The sequence below is a fragment of the Helicoverpa zea genome, chromosome 18 (genome assembly GCF_022581195.2).
Source record: "Helicoverpa zea isolate HzStark_Cry1AcR chromosome 18, ilHelZeax1.1, whole genome shotgun sequence".
In the NCBI taxonomy this organism is placed as follows: domain Eukaryota; kingdom Metazoa; phylum Arthropoda; class Insecta; order Lepidoptera; family Noctuidae; genus Helicoverpa; species Helicoverpa zea.
In genome coordinates, this window is record NC_061469.1 from 3574536 (window position 1) to 3591984 (window position 17449).

The window sequence follows — 17449 nt, forward strand, 5'->3', positions numbered from 1 at the left end:
AAATAAAGTTCTATGTGAGTAAGTTCTTATAAGTAAACCATTATTGTTTTATTAGATGTAAATATTCACAATAACAAAAGTAGATCAGTTAATCTGGACGAATAAATGATGTTAGAATACAAGTATGTAACTACTTGAGTGAATTACGTAACTGAATTAAATGTTGATATTTTCTGAGAAAAGCTTGGGTAAGTTTTGCCAGCACTCGTAATATTTGGCGTCTAGTTTCTGACATGTCTCGGCGCCCCATTTAGTTATAGCCAAGCTTAGCGAAGACTCGAACATGAACGCCTGTAACAAGAAAATCATTATTATAGTATTATGTGAATTAATTAATCTAGGTACAGCTGCTCTTTACAATTCCTCCTGTTTTAAGTTGAATTTTATCATTCTAGCTATCAATTCTGGCAACAGAATCTTTAACCTTAGTGTGTTTTTCTGTCTGACTATTCTCAATCTAAACTAAAATAAGCAGGTCAACATATAAAAAGAAATGTATGTATGTTTTTATAAGCCAATGCTGACATACTTCATAAGTCGTACTAAAAATTATGAGTCTCTGTTACTTGGAAATAAATGAAATTATAAAAAAATTCACATCTTATCAATACCTGAGTATCAACCGCAATTTTCTGCGGGACCAGTTCTCCATAAGAGGCACCTTGGAAGCATTTGTCATCAGGTCCGTGTGGAGTCATCATGGAGTGCAGAGACGCTCCACCGGGGAGGAAACCACCTTCCTTCGCTTCGTATGCACCCAGGATTAAACCCATGAATTCGCTCATACAGTTCCCTGGAAAGAAACACGGTAGGTAATTACGGACCTGGGTTGACATAGATTTGAAAGTCTTGTTGGTACATAGGTAGGGTAGGTAAGTACATATATAACCAATATATCATTAAATAAAACTAATATTAATCCAAATTAATAAATAAATTAAGTTTAAGTACAGAAAGTTAGTTTTGCCAGTTAATTTTAACAATAAATTGTCCTGTTTGTTTACAGCCTTTTACGATTAGGTATCTATTGTTGAAATTAGGCTACCATTGTAGGCTAATGAAATGGCAAAAACAGCTTCATTTTCCTCAACATGTTATTTGCAGCTAACATAGAACGCTGACCCTTAGGCGTGATAAAAAGTGTCAGAACCGAAACTTCGAAAGTCATTAAGGACCCGCAAAGGCACGAACAATACATACACACAAAATTCCCCTTTCATGGAATAGTCGATCTTAATCAAACAGTAATTTAACTTTTCCAACACAATGTAGTTAAAATCTACAAAGGTAAAAATTCACTTTTCGCTGAGGACAGGATTCGAACCTGCGCGGGTATAACCCATTGGATTTCAAGTCCAACTCCTTAACCACTCGGACACCTCAGCTACATGATTTAATAACGAAATTAACGATTATTAAAAAAAGATTTTAATATTTATTCAAGTGTTCTTCTAAGTTAAAATAGAACAATGAGTCCTAATGGCCAGATGTTAATAGCATATAGTAGGCATGTAGTAAAACCTTTATGTAGGTATGGCAATAATTATAATTTATTTATTTATGAGAGGTAGCTTCGCGGCTGACAATACATTACATGAAATCATCATATCAGACACAACGACCGATTTATTTAAATGCTGTTACTGGCTGGAAGCGAAAGTTCTTTCAAGGGAATTTCTGTCGCTACTGTTTTAATTCTGAAATGCCACGCAGTTTCTCAGACTGCGGTAATAAACTAAAGCAAAGAGTTTGTTCGCCTGAACGCGCTAATCAGGAACTAAAAGTCCGATTTAAAAAAAGAATATTCCAGTGTGCTCTAACATGCGTAGACTAGGCCACTTTTTACCCGGGAGCGGGAAGTAGATCCCGCGGTATACGGGTGTAAGCTAGTTTCAATAAATTCTATTTTGATAAATAGAAGGTTAACAGGTAAATCTTAAATCTATATCTATACATATAATAAATCTGTAAAAAAACTGTGTCTGTACATTGAATATATTAAAAAAATAATTATTGGGTGGGGTTTAGAAACAGTAATGGAGCACAAATCCAAAAAAAAAAAATTGTCTGTATGTCTGTATGTCTGTATGTCTGTTTGTTTGTACACGCTAATCTTCCGAACTACTGAACGGATTTCAATGATTTTTTCTTTGTTGTATCAGTATTAAGCCTGGTCAACATATAGGCTATAATTTATCTTCGAAACTTGAAGACCTGATGCAGAACTCCAACAGACCAATAAAACTATAAGAGATACAAATATGGTGCCGTGGCAAAAATTGTTTCATTTGATGAGCATTTTCAGCTGAGATAATAAATTTTAAGATCTGGAACACCTGATGTGGAACCCCAAGAGCCCAGCTTCTCTGTACCATATACAGGTATGACGTTTTAGCAAAAGTTGTTCAATTTGATAAGCACTTTCTATTGACTTATACAAATTGAAGATCTAAAACATCTGATGTGGAACTCCAGGGGCCCAGCTAGACTATAGCATATAGAGGTATGACGTTTTAGCAAAAGTTGTTCAATCTGATAAGCACTCTCTATTGACGCATTTTTCTTTTCTCTCTCACACAAACAAATAATAACGAAGATACAACAACGCTTGAATTTCGTGTTAAGTCACTGCTTAGTACAAATTTTACATAATTGTCCTTTTGAGACAACTTTAATGAAATGGTGACACAAAACCGACGATTATCCCTTTATACACTATAGAAATGAATCCAAGGACAATCCTCGGTGGACGTCGTTAAAAAAAAAGACAATCCCCGGTTCTGTGCTAACTATGGAGGAAAACTACTTGGGCTATTGTGATGGGATGTTAGTGGATGACAATGTATTAGGTACATGTAAAAACGGCAGGTGGAGACTCGCCACCTCACTTACTGGGCCCCCGGGAACCAGTCACTGAATAGCAACAAGAGGGCAACAGGGATATGAGCGGCTGAAGGGTGAGGATACCTCGGCGGACTTTAAACGTAGATTACGCGCTCCCTGTGCTTACCATGAGGCACCTACCCTCCGAGCAAGGCTACTAATCCTGCTCTAGCGACGGCTCCACTCTGGACGGCCAAGCCAAGCCAGAGGCGTGAGATCTACCCCCGTCATGGTTCACTCAGACCGGCCGGAGATGGGGGACAGTATACACCCCCTGGAGAACTCAGTATATATAGCCCCGCGGGGTCGCTACTCCCCGTCATCAGCCTCGGATGTCCTGCGGTGCCTATATCTCATTATTATTGTCGTTATTATCTCAAGAGCCTTTGTCCCAATTATGTTAGGGTCGACTTCCAGTCACGATGCAACTGAGTACCAGTATTTTACAAGGAGCGACTGCCTATCTGACCTCCACAACCCGGTTACCCGCTCAAACCAACACCCCTTGGTAAGACTTACTGGCTTCTGACTACCCATAACGACTGCCAAGAATGTTCAATGACAGCCGGAACCTACAGTTTAACATCCCCTCCAAATAACGGTCATTGGTATCCAAAATATACGTAGAAAGTACATACGAACTTAGAAAAGTTGCATTGGCAGGCACTTACCAGACCTGGAATCAAAGACGCACGCTCATACTTAAGAGATTGGTTCTCTACCCACTAAACCACCACGAATTCCACTAAGTCACCACGACTTTGTCATCTATTTAATGTTTATTTACGTAATATTTTTGCCACACACAACTTAAATGCGGACTAATTAGAATCACTACTTTTATCCCTATGTTCACGTCTATTGCGACTATTCAGATCTTTGATTTTGCTGACCCCGTAGTCGCTGGCATAAGGGACAGGATCCGCGTACGAAGTCGCGGGCAGAAGCTAGTGTCTAATAAGTCCCTTTATGAGAGCTACCTACCTATAACCCGCAGAGCGCGAATTCTATATCTATGCTATTAGTCCCCAGGCCGGCGAACAAATTTTTTTTTGATACATATACATTTAAGACATTTGATACATATAAAGTACTGACAATTGGTGTGAAGTATGTTAATAGTAAATGTTGCATTTAGAAAGTCGTTTCGAATGATATGTATCATTACTACAGGAGGGATTTATTAACTTGAAAACACCTATCGATAAAATAATCTTATATAAGCTCTAGCTTCTGAAATACTAACAATTCGCCGAAGTTTTTTTAATATGAAATGTTGCATTTAGAAACGTCTTTTGAATGATGTATAACTCATTACTAGAGATGGGATTTATTTAATTGAAAACATCTATCAATAATTATAATTTTAAATAAGCTCTAGCTTATAAACTACTAACAATTTGTCGGAAGTATGTTAACACGAAATGTTTCATTTGGAAAGGTTTTTCAAATAATATATAATTTGTTACTATATAAAGAAATAATGGATTAGCTTGACAGAACCTACCGATAATATATTCTTAGAAAAGCTCTAGCTTTTAAAGTACTAACAATTTGTCGGAGTTATGCTAATAGAACCTTGCGCTTAAAAAGATCTTTTGATTGAAATATGGCTCATAACTTCAAGTGAGATGTTATTCCTTAACACAATGTAAAGTATCAATAATATGCCTTAGGTCAGTTATGTCTTCCAAAATACTAAAAATCGGTAAGTGGTATGTTAAAACGGAATATAGCGCTTAAAAAGATCTTTCGATTGACATATGGTTCATACCTAGAGGTGGGACATTATTCCCTAACATAGTAATGACGTCACTATGGCTCTTCGTACATACACGTTTCATTTTTTGAGATTCATTTAATAAAGTTAACTAGAGAATGGTAGTCAACTTGTCCGATAAGGATCGTGCTGCGTTTGGAGTGTCCACCATCCTGAAAATGTCGGTATGACGTCACTACGACTCTTCGTACATACACGTTTCATTTTTTGAGGTTTGTTTAATAAAGTTAACTAGAAAATTGTGGTCAACTTGTCCGATAAAGATCATGCTGCGTTTGGAGTGTCCACCATCCGAAACATGTCGATATGACGTCACTGTGTCGAATCGCCCCATACATACATGTCGGACAAATACAACAATGATAGATAATGCTATTCTTATTGCAAATATCGACTTGTCCGACAAATGTAGTGAGTCAAATAGTCAGTTCGACAAGAAAATGAGAAAAAAATATTACAATTGGAAGAAGTTTATTCTTTTTGTCAATTTCTGACTTAAATATTCACGTGCATTATTTAAGTATATTAAATTGGCATACTACTTACCAATTTTAATTACTATTTTAGAAAAAGTAGCGTTTATATTATGTTAAGGAATAATATCCCACATCTATTAATGGACTAAATGTCAATCAAAAGGTCTTTTTAAGTGCAACATTTTGTCTCAACATACCACTTATCAATTCTTAGTATTTTAGAAGATATAGCCCAAATAAGGCGTATTATCGATAGGTTTTACTATGTTAGGGAATAATGTCCCACCTCTAGGTATGAACCATATGTCAATCGAAAGATCTTTTTAAGCGCTATATTCCGTTTTAACATACCACTTACCGATTTTTAGTATTTTGGAAGACATAACTGACCTAAGGCATATTATTGATACTTTACATTGTGTTAAGGAATAACATCTCACTTGAAGTTATGAGCCATATTTCAATCAAAAGATCTTTTTAAGCGCAAGGTTCTATTAGCATAACTCCGACAAATTGTTAGTACTTTAAAAGCTAGAGCTTTTCTAAGAATATATTATCGGTAGGTTCTGTCAAGCTAATCCATTATTTCTTTATATAGTAACAAATTATATATTATTTGAAAAACCTTTCCAAATGAAACATTTCGTGTTAACATACTTCCGACAAATTGTTAGTAGTTTATAAGCTAGAGCTTATTTAAAATTATAATTATTGATAGATGTTTTCAATTAAATAAATCCCATCTCTAGTAATGAGTTATACATCATTCAAAAGACGTTTTTAAATGCAACATTTCATATTAAAAAAACTTCGGCGAATTGTTAGTATTTCAGAAGCTAGAGCTTATATAAGATTATTTTATCGATAGGTGTTTTCAAGTTAATAAATCCCTCCTGTAGTAATGATACATATCATTCGAAACGACTTTCTAAATGCAACATTTACTATTAACATACTTCACACCAATTGTCAGTACTTTATATGTATCAAATGTCTTAAATGTATATGTATCAAAAAAAAATTTGTTCGCCGGCCTGGGGACTATATAACCTATAAAAAAAAATACCTACTTCATCCTATTTTAACCGTTAGTTGAGGATTCCAGTAAGAGCTGAGGTGTCCGAGCGGTTAAGGAGTTGGACTCGAAATCCAATGGGTTCTACCCGCACAGGTTCGAATCCTGTCCTCAGCGAGATGGATTTTTTGGTAACTAATGACGCAAGCACAATTGAAGCAAGTAAGAGGCCATGAAGAGCTTGTCATTCTTTAAAAGCAAACTGGATTAGTCATCAAATAGCCATCACGGGTAGTTTAGCATCAGGTGGAATAATTTTGTTAATTTTATATTGAACACCGCACCGTAAATTTAACTCTACCTGTGGGATGGAGGTTCTATTAGATAAAATTATTGTTTTGTTTGCATACGAAATATTTTCACTGATAGACCCAACCATACGCTTAGCCAGTAGAGAAACTGCAACTTCAGAAGTTTGGTATAGTAGGTATGTACATTTCTATAAACAGACATCATTTTAACTGGAAACTAGAAGGTGTGTGGTAATAGTGGTAATTCTAAACATTTCTATAATTTTTGCTTGAATTAAAGTCAAACATGAGTCTTGTAAATTGTAACCGTCTTACCACAAAAACTTTTTAACGTCAGTTTAAGACTTGTCTAAAAAAATGTCAAATTATGACGTTGACATATGGTTCATTTTGGAGCCACATTTTTTTTAGACAAGTGTAAAACAGTGGTTAAAGTTTTTGTAGTAAGGCCATAAACGTTTACACAGCTGTGAGCTGCCTTTAAGTTCGCATTTATTAAGACATTAATTAAGAAATTGGATCCAATCGCTCGTAGCTGAGGTGTCCGAGTGGTTAAGGAGTTGGACTTGAAATCCAATGGGTTATACCCGCGCAGGTTCGAATCCTGTCCTCAGCGAACTCCATTTTTTTGCAGATCTAAATTATTTTACTAATTGGGTCATTACATGAAAATACATGTGGTGTACGTAAAAGATTGTTCTCAATCCTTGGAAGATATGTATTTTTTTCCTTGACAATTCCAATATTGATTGAATATTATGAACATAAAAAAAAAAACAGTAGGCTGAATTTGAAAAGGTCAAACTTCATTCCTAACTACTTTATGTTGGGGTCGGCTTTCAGTTAAACTCTATTGTTTCAAACTTACTGTGATAATAAGGTGGTCTGAATGTATGCTCCTGCACGGACCACCTCGGAGGGAAGATCACAAAGTCTGCGATAGCAACGCCAGGCTTCGTTGACTGGCAAGTCAGCACTGTGAATATTGATGGGTCCTGTAAACAACGAAATAGATATCACGATATGAAGATGATTGAGTTCACTTATCAAAATATGGATATTGCACATTCCCGATCTTCTAATTACGCTTAACAAGTAGTTGGTTATCGGCTTAGTAGGAGCCATATAGCTACAAAAAATATAATTTTATTTTCTGTATACTTTTCCGCTAATCCCGACGCGGTGGGCTGTAAAGTCCGTTTGGGTGAAAGTGGATCGTAAGATAATTAGGTACCTAGTGTATCCAATGTGCCTATAAGGGATGCTAAAAACGATCTCAGTATAGCTTGTGGGATATTTATAAATGCTTCACCAAAAATTCTACTTACACAATGATCATAAAGCACCGCATTGATGACCATGAACCTGCTTAAGTCATACTTGTACGGGACATAGTTCCCGTGCCAGGCTACCACGTCGAACGGAGAGTGGTTCTGTTCAGCCACGAAGAGGGAACCTTGGTACTTGTTTATTATTTTGAATCCTGTGAGACGAAGGGATGTTAGATTAATTACCTATAGGTCAAAGAAAGTTTCTGACGCCTGTGAATACAATGAAAATAAAACGAGCATTAGAAGAGATCTGAAGATAAGTTTCAATTTCCACTTTTAGCAATATAATCATCATCATCCTCCTGCCCTTATCCCAATTTTATTTGGGGTCGGCGCAGCAGTTTTAGCAATAGAATAACTTTCCCATTTATTGTCTTAATTACTAATATCTATGTGATTACTAGCGGTCGCCCGCGATTGCATTTTTTTTTAATCGTAAGCGGGCTAATTACAAAAATTAAAACAGGACTTCCATGCGAACTATCAACGATTTGATGACGAACGAATGATCACCAAAATGACAGACCAATCGTTGCCCACTGAGGTTAAAACTGCTATCGCGATTCAATTTCTATTCAATTTTTACATTATTAACCTAGGAGAATCGGGCCCCTGCTCCTATTAGTCTTTGCGTGATGCTACATAATCTTTTCAAAGAATGTTCGAATTGGACGAGTAGTCCTGAGATTAGCGCGTTCAAACAAACAATCAAACTTTTCAGCTTTATAATAGGTATTAGCATAGCTGGGCACCGTTAATAAAATTGTTAACTTCGTTAATCGTTAATCCGCTACAAAAAAAGTTAGCTTCGTTAATTAACGATTAACGGATTAACGAGTTAATGCCCAGCTATGGGTATTAGTATAGATTTAATAATAACTTGCCAGGTATTTCCTCGTCGACATAGTGAGCAACAGGAGTGAGGAAGTCTCTTGGATTCGCAAGCCCATTAGCTCCGATAGGTCCAAGATCTGGCAGCTTAAAGTGTCCGTCAAACACCTCCAGAATGTATCCTCTGCAATAAACGTACTGGTAGTCGAAAGCGATTTTTTCCCGTATACCGTATACGAGATTTTATCGAATAGAGTAGTGACAACAGAAATATATGTGAAAACTTGAAAATTGTTTACACGGCGTTCATACGGGAAAATCCCGTGTTCGAGAAATATATTTTAAGTTAAAACAGTATACGTGAAAAAATCGAATCGAATGGTCGCCGTGTGAACGTGGCCTAACAGCTCGACTTTTTCTTTAGGAATTGAAATAACACACCTACATAATATTATGTTCATAAAATGGTAGAGACATAAGAAAGGTTTATTTACCGGGAAGGTCCATCGACAGCCACTGCAAACCTCATGCCGAGCTGGATGACAGCTATCTCATTGGGAGCCACCGTCATACGCCCAAATTCCGTTGTAATCTTCAGAGTCCCTTGCTGGGGAACTGAAACATACAAGACGTCGTACACTTAAAGAAAGAATGCAATAATTTAGTTTTACTTCAGCCGATCCTTAATACCACAGCCACAAGGCTCAACGTCAATGTAAGCAACTGTCTGTATTCTTTTTATATATTTATTGTTAAGTGTGCAATCTATATATATATATACATATAATAAATCTGTAAAAAAACTGTGTCTGTACATTGAATATATTAAAAAAATAATAATTGGGTGGGGTTTAGAAACAGTAATGGAGCACAAATCCAAAAAAAAAATTCTGTCTGTTTGTCTGTATGTCTGTATGTCTGTATGTCTGTATGTCTGTTTGTTTGTACACGCTAATCTTCCGAACTACTGAACGGATTTCAATGATTTTTTCTTTGTTGTATCAGTATTAGGCCTGGTCAACATATAGGCTATAATTTATCTTCGAAACTTGAAGACCTGATGCAGAACTCCAACAGACCAATAAAACTATAAGAGATACAAATATGGTGCCGTGGCAAAAATTGTTTCATTTGATGAGCATTTTCAGCTGAGATTATAAATTTTAAGATCTGGAACACCTGATGTGGAACCCCAAGAGCCCAGCTTCTCTGTACCATATACAGGTATGCCGTTTTAGCAAAAGTTGTTCAATTTGATAAGCACTTTCTATTGACTTATACAAATTGAAGATCTAAAACACCTGATGTGGAACTCCAGGGGCCCAGCTAGACTATAGCATATAGAGGTATGACGTTTTAGCAAAAGTTGTTCAATCTGATAAGCACTCTCTGTTGACTTATAAAAATTGAAGATGTAAAACACCTAATGTGGAAACCCAGGAGCCCAGCTAGACTATAGCTTATAAAGATATGACGTTTTAGCAAAAGTGGTTCAATCTGATAAGCACTCTCTATTGACGTGTAAACATCGAAGATCTGGAACACCTGATGTGGAACTTCAAGAGCAATACTACACTTGAAATGTATAGAAATGAATGTTATGAAATAGGTATAGTGAATCAAAATAAGTAATTAGTCCGTCTTTTAGATAACCCTAAAATAATGGACACGCATTTTTCTTTTCTCTCTCTCACAAACAAATAATAACGAAGATACAACAACGCTTGAATTTCGTGTTAAGTCACTGCTTAGTACAAATTTTACATACCTAGACGTGGCGTCACGAGCCTCCACTCTCTAACTTTGTTGCGTTTTATCTTCATTATTATTTTGTATATCTCTTTCAGACCTCGGGACTACAGAGTTCCAAATTTTTGGGAGGCAAACGTGGGGTCGAAGCCAACACGCTGAAGCCCTTTTGAGACAACTTTAATGAAATGGTGACACAAAACCGACGATTATCCCTTTATACACTATAGAAATGAACCCAAGGACAATCCCCGGTGGACGTCGTTAAAAAAAAGACAATCCCCGGTTCTGTGCTAAACTATTGCTAACTATGGAGGAAAACTACTTGGGCTATTTTGATGGGATGTTAGTGGATGACAATGTATTAGGTACATGTAAAAACGGCAGGTGGAGACTCGCCACCTCACTTACTGTAACCAGTCACTGAATAGCAACAAGAGGGCAATAGGGACATGAGCGGCTGAAGGGTGAGGATACCTCGGCGGACTTTAAACGCGGATTACGCGCTCCCTGTGCTTACCATGAGGCACCTACCCTCCGAGCAGGGCCACTAATCCTGCTCTAGCGACTCCACTCTGGACGGCCAAGCCAAGCCAGAGGCGTGAGACCTACCCCCGTCATGGTTCACTCCGACCGGCCGGAGATGGGGGACAGTATACTCTCCCTGGAGAACTCAGTATATATAGCCCCGCGGGGTCGCTACTCCCCGTCATCAGCCTCAGATGTCTTGCGGTGCCTATATCTCATTATTATTGTCGTTATTATCTCAAGAGCCTTTGTCCCAATTATGTTAGGGTCGACTTCCAGTCACGATGCAACTGAGTACCAGTGTTTTACAAGGAGCGACTGCCTATCTGACCTCCACAACCCGGTTACCCCTTGGTAAGACTTACTGGCTTCTGACTACCCATAACGACTGCCAAGAATGTTCAATGACAGTCGGAACCTACAGTTTAACATCCCCTCCAAATAACGGTCATTGGTATCCAAAATATACGTAGAAAGTACATACGAACTTAGAAAAGTTGCATTGGCAGGCACTTGCCAGACCTGGAATCAAAGACGCACGCTCATACTTGAGAGATTGGTTCTCTACCCACTAAACCACCACGAATTCCACTAAGTCACCACGACTTTGTCATCTATTTAATGTTTTTTTACGAAATAATACCTACGTGTAATATTTTTGCCACACACAACTTAAATGCGGTCTAATTAGAATCACTACTTTTATCCCTATGGTCACGTCTATTGCGACTATTCAGATCTTTGATTTTGCTGACCCCATAGTCGCTGGCATAAGGGACAGGATCCGCGTACGAAGTCGCGGGCAGAAGCTAGTAAAGAATAAATATTGTAAAATTTCTTCTTTTCAATAAAAATAATATATTTATTTAACTAGCTCTTACCAATAAGCATATCTCCGTCGCTGCTGTAGAACGCGCTTTTGTTCATCGATGTGTTACACAAGTAGACATGTATGGCCAGACCGTTGCGGGAGCGAGGGTCACCAGCCCCGCATACAGTGTGGAGACCAGCCACGAAGTCCACCGATAGGTTTGAGGGCGGGAGGTCGAAAGGGAGCCAACGAGACTGCGTATACAATTAGATAAGGTTATAATAAAACACTTACATGTAACAAGTTACCCACTACGTGGTAAGAAAATATAAAACGGTCGAAATAATTAAAATGTAGATGGAAAACTTTTTCTTACCTGGTTAGGATCGGGTTCCTGTTCGTCCCAGTTGTGGGTAAGATATTTCGCGACATCGGACTTTTGGAATGGCTTGTGAATCACTGAAGGCCGAATTCTGGAAAACAAAAATTCAGCTATCAAAACTGTCTTACCAGTTTTTCTACAGCAAGAAAACTTTGATCGAAAAGTTACAAAGTATGAGAATACAGTCGTATTATAAACACATGCTGGCATAGAGCAACACAGGCCACCGGCGGACAATGTTAACAAATTATTCTGAAGCGCTGAATAAGAACACACTACATGAGCACCGGGTTAAGGGTAGGATATAGTTCTCATAAAATAAAGAATCTCGTAAATAATTATTTAGAATAAAAAGTAGTTTATACCTGTATAACCACGACCGCTTATTTTCATGCCTAGGCGCAGTAAACGCAGTTCCCGACAGCTGTTCAGCATACAACCCGTAAGGACAGCGCTGAGGACTGTTCTGACCCTCGGGTAGTGCACCAGGCTTGCGAGGATCCTCCGAGGAGAACTCCGAACCAAATCCGGAGAGGTACTGAGTAAGGAAATGCAATTTTTATTTATTAGGTAAGTGTTCTTCATTAATTCCGTCCCCCAGTAAAGGGCTTGAAGAAATTGAACTAAAGGGACATTGAACTTCTAGCTTCCGCCCGCGGCTTCACCCGCGTGGTGTGTTGATAAAAAATATCCTATGTTCATTCTAGTACCACCAAGAATATGTGGTTTCATGATGATCGGTTAAGTCGTTTTTTGCGTGATAGCGTAGCAAACAAACTGACTTTCGCAATTAAAATATTAGTAGGATATAGGTAGGTATTTCTTTGTTGGTTAGTTGAGTATGCAACATTAAAAATATTTCTAAAGGCTCGAACAGACCGGATGCGTATGCGTAACCACGTCGTAGTCACGCGCGTAGTTACGGCGTAACCATGAGACGACGCGCACGTCTACGTTACGCAAGCGGTGTGGCCTGTCTCATACATTTCCATACATTACAACTCATGGTACGTGCACGTCTACGTGCACGTCTACGCTTACGTCTACGCATACGCATCCGGTCTGCTGGAGCCTTAAGGCAATTCATGTTTTTCCACATTAATCTATTTTTACTCGAGAGCCATGGAAGATCCTTCTAATTTCTCAAGAACTGGTTTCGACGCAAACATTATTTTATGAAAGTTAGTTTCTACCTTTTAACTTTTCTTACCTACTTTCTTATTCCATAAGGGATATTTAAGAAAAATGAATTCAAATATTTACCTTAAGTTCTTCCATCTTCTTGAGACGAGATATTAGTTCCAAGTGCGAGATCAAACTATGGCGCTATAACTAGTCCCGCTGTTTACTACAAGACTGCTATGCAAATGTGGCCGGTTTGTTTATGATAAAGATTGGTATTTATGTATATTCAGATAACTTGGAAAATGTTATTTTGTAATGCGGTGATAATATGTAATCTGGGTTTCTGTGATTGTTTCTCGAAGTAACTCAAAAAGCGGTACCGGCAATGTTACTACCGCACTCTATTTTTCTTGGGAACAATAGTGATAAAGATATCCATATCTTGATGTATGCACAGACAGCACCCAACTTACAATACCATATCATCATCTGCCTAGCTTTTACCCATCTATGTTGGGGTCGGCTTCCAGTCTAACCGGTTGCAGCTGAGTACCAGTGTTTTACTAGGAGCGACTGCCTATCTGACCTCCTCAACCTAGCTCCCGGGCAGCAAGTATACCATAATGCTATGATTTTACAGTCACTGCTTTTTCAATTAATACCTACTTAGTTAAACTTGCAATAATAAGCTTCAGCTCTGAAATTGATCATGTATGACCCTAAATTTCCCTTTCCACAGCACTTTACCGACAGATCAACACTGGGATGATATGACTCATAGTGGAGAGTAAAACAATATTTACTAGCCTCAATTAAAAACAAAAACAATAAGTGCATTTATCTAATTATTTGCGCCAACAAATATTTAGTACCTACATTAAAACAATGCTGTAAACTCTAAGGACGATGGAAGGAAAAGCCAATTTAGGTTTTGAGTACCTAATAGGATATACTTCTTTTTTTTTTTAACGACGTCAAAAATCATTAAATGACCTCTCCCGCTGTGGGTTAGCAGCGGTGAGGAAGTGTCAGACTTACTGACTAAAAACCATCGTGTTCCGTCATAGGCCTTTTATGCACCAGGGCCGCGGTATCTCTTTCGAACAACCCGCAGTAACAGGATATACTTAAACCCTAACTAAGTGCGTATTCATATTGTGACGCACTTTTCGTAGCATACATAGGTTTACTGGAATGCTTTTGAATTGCGCAGCTAGCCACTATTGCAAAGACATACCTAAATAAATTATTTATGAATAAAGGCCTAACACACTGTCGGTTTATTAAGAGGTAAGTATGTAAATAGCTATTTTCTACATAGAGAAAAGGTTATAGAATTATATAAATCTTTAACTATGCAATAACTATCTCAAATAGGGAAATAAGTATGAATATAGGTATCCTGGAATGGAGTCAAGATCTTTCGAAGCAAAACAATAGGGTCCCGTTTTACCCTTTGGGTACGGAAGCCTGAAAAAAGGAACAGTTTGCTAACCAAATTTAATATCTATGGATGGTGTGGACTTATTTTATAACTGACTTGACTATTTTGAAATGTTCTAAAACATAATCGCGTCACAATATCAATGTTATATCGATTGCTGGAGGTGTGTACCGGTAGGTATGATAATATAAGAACTGGTTTCAATCCGCTCTCTAGAGCCGCTTGTCAATCCCGTTTTATTGAACGAGAAAAACATTTCATAAATACAATTAATATTACACCACGTTGTGCAATATCTTATTGATCACCTGATGATATAAATTATTATTAATTTTTTTTTTACTATGCAGAACTTCGAAACAATTTCGTTTTTTTTGTCAACCGTTCGTTCTATTTCCTAAATTCGCAGATATTTTTACACGAATACCGAAAGCTTTCATATTTAAGACGCCACCGTGATTTTGATAGCCGTTTGCCATGCCAAATTATAGGACTACCCGCTTACCAATGGATCTGAAATTTTGATATAGGTAAATTGATATCTTTATCTAGATTCTGCCAGAACGAAAACACGATACTGATAATTTTACTCGATCATAATTAATTCCGAAAACACGTCTAAAAAAGTACTATTTTTGAAATTACAAGGAAGTTACACTATCTTTATGTTTCAAAATTACTCTAATATATTCTTAACATCAATATTAACGTTCTGTCAAAGTCATTTTTCCATAACTATTACCAAACATTTTTAATTAAAGTTTTAAGATATTGGATTTTTTGAGCGGCAGCGATCATGATAGACGCTACGCAATTCTGAACCTTATGTCCGTGCTCTAGCGATTGATACACAATGTGTACGGAGACGAGCCAGTCCGGCGATAGCCCTCGTCGAGGTCGGACCTGCGCATGTTGTCGCTCCGGCCGTAGGTATAATAATTTGTGACGATAACTCAGATTTGCGCGCGGCCCTATGTGTGCGTCGGCTTGTAAATATACAACTTTCGCTCGTGTGACAGTGACGTCGTCCGAGCATGACGTGTTCTTATCGCTTTTTGTTATGGGTACAGTCGTTTACAAAAATGTCTAGTTGTTCACGAAGAAAATGTTTAAGGAGTCAGGTAGCGTTTCAAAAAATGAAACAACATCCAAAGCTTTTTATTATTACATCTTACAGTTTTTCATTATTTTCTCATAAGTTTTTTCAAATTGACATTGACAGTATCTAAGAAATAAATGAGGTGAAATATCTAAGATGAATTAAATACACTCCTTACATATTTTCTAGCTCGGGGTACGAGGACAATAAATAAAAGTGTGGACTTGATTTTTCAAGTAGCGATTCAGAATCATTATAAATAAATAAATATTTTTATTGGGTATTAAACAAATCAAAAACTAACTTAATAATTTCAATAGATATTTACACAGATAAATAAACATTAAATTACGTAATAACTGTTTTTCCTTAAACAGCCGTAACCCCTAAATAACTGTATTTGTACCCGACTGTACCTCTTGTCACGCACACAAAGTCACTGTATATGTACAAGGGTTACCCACACATAACCGCGCGCAAGACTGAGTTGGTTGAACTTACTATAAGCACTCTGAGAACAAAAAATCTATGGAGACCGTGTTATACTATAAATTCTTTTTTTTTTACATTATATTATTATTTATATTTCAGTTTTAATAAATATGTTTAAAAATGAATTACTTAGCTTCATTACTTCTTTGATACCTTACAGCTTCACTACATACATTTATAGCATACATAACACACAAGATCTGCGACGCTTTTATTCCTTAACCACTTAATTTTTACTAGCTGTTTAACGCGATTTTAGCCGCATTCCCGGGGAACTTCTTCCTGTGCCCGGATAAAATATGGCCTACATTCACTGGGGATAGTGTAAATCTCTAATTGTGAAAGCAAATCAAATCAGTTAAGCAGTTTCAAAGCTTATACAATCCACAGAAACAAACAATCAAATCTTCCCTCTTTATAACATTAGTATAAATTATTTAACACTGGTCAAACGCTTTCATTTGATACCCATATTGAGAGAGCTATAAAAAAACAATGCAATTCAGCATTTTCTGGCGGTGGCTATCTTGGACTTTAAATAATATTATACATGATTCTACATACTAATCAAGCCCTTTCATTTGATATCCATACTGAAGGAATTGTAAAAAAAATATGTTATTCGCCATTTTGTGGCGGCGGCCATCTTGGGCCGATATTCACCAAATAAAGCTAGGAACACTCCCGATTAATTTCATTTCAAACAAAAAAACCTAAATACATATCGATTCATCCGTTCTGGATATACAAACACACATACACGACACACCACACATACATACGCGTCCAAATTATCATATTACTCTTCATAAAAAGTTTTCATTACAAATAATTTTTGTAAGTACAACAAAAAAAAATCCGATCAAAAAATAAAAAACTTAGGTAAGTTGCGGCTCCCTATCTTCCCTGTTCGGTTCTCCTGACCCCGCGCTGACCTCGGAGTGTGCGATTGGCGCGAAATTCAAATTTTACACATTGAGTGAAGAGTATAGCTTGCGCGACGCGATAGACGCGGAAGTGTAGTGGGCGGAGCTATCTAAAATCAAATGAAAACTAGAAAAAAAAAACTGTTACTTACCTTAAACCTACGTAGGTGGTCCCGGTCATATTAGACTAAAATAAAAACGTGGGGCCTATTACCTAACTATTGCTGTAACACTTTCTTCTAGAGGTATAATAGGTGTGGATTGCA

At 37.3% G+C, this 17449-nt stretch overlaps 1 protein-coding gene and 3 non-coding genes across 4 annotated transcripts; 2 read left to right on the plus strand and 2 right to left on the minus strand.

Moving 5' to 3' along the window:
• Positions 1 to 19: 19 nt before the first annotated feature.
• On the minus strand, positions 20 to 13493 carry LOC124638718 (homogentisate 1,2-dioxygenase). Its single transcript, XM_047175759.1, has 10 exons — positions 13361 to 13493; positions 12463 to 12635; positions 12092 to 12188; positions 11786 to 11969; positions 9122 to 9242; positions 8681 to 8811; positions 7794 to 7948; positions 7334 to 7460; positions 612 to 793; positions 20 to 291 (listed from the first exon to the last, which is right to left on the minus strand). Exons 1-10 carry the CDS (start codon positions 13373 to 13375, stop codon positions 157 to 159), a joined length of 1320 nt encoding a protein of 439 aa, XP_047031715.1. The 5' UTR covers positions 13376 to 13493; the 3' UTR covers positions 20 to 156.
• Trnas-uga lies at positions 1304 to 1385 on the minus strand. Its single transcript has one exon. It is a non-coding gene; the product is annotated as a tRNA-Ser (tRNA).
• Trnas-cga lies at positions 6250 to 6331 on the plus strand. Its single transcript has one exon. It is a non-coding gene; the product is annotated as a tRNA-Ser (tRNA).
• On the plus strand, positions 7000 to 7081 carry Trnas-uga. The gene has a single exon. It is a non-coding gene; the product is annotated as a tRNA-Ser (tRNA).
• Positions 13494 to 17449: the final 3956 nt, after the last annotated feature.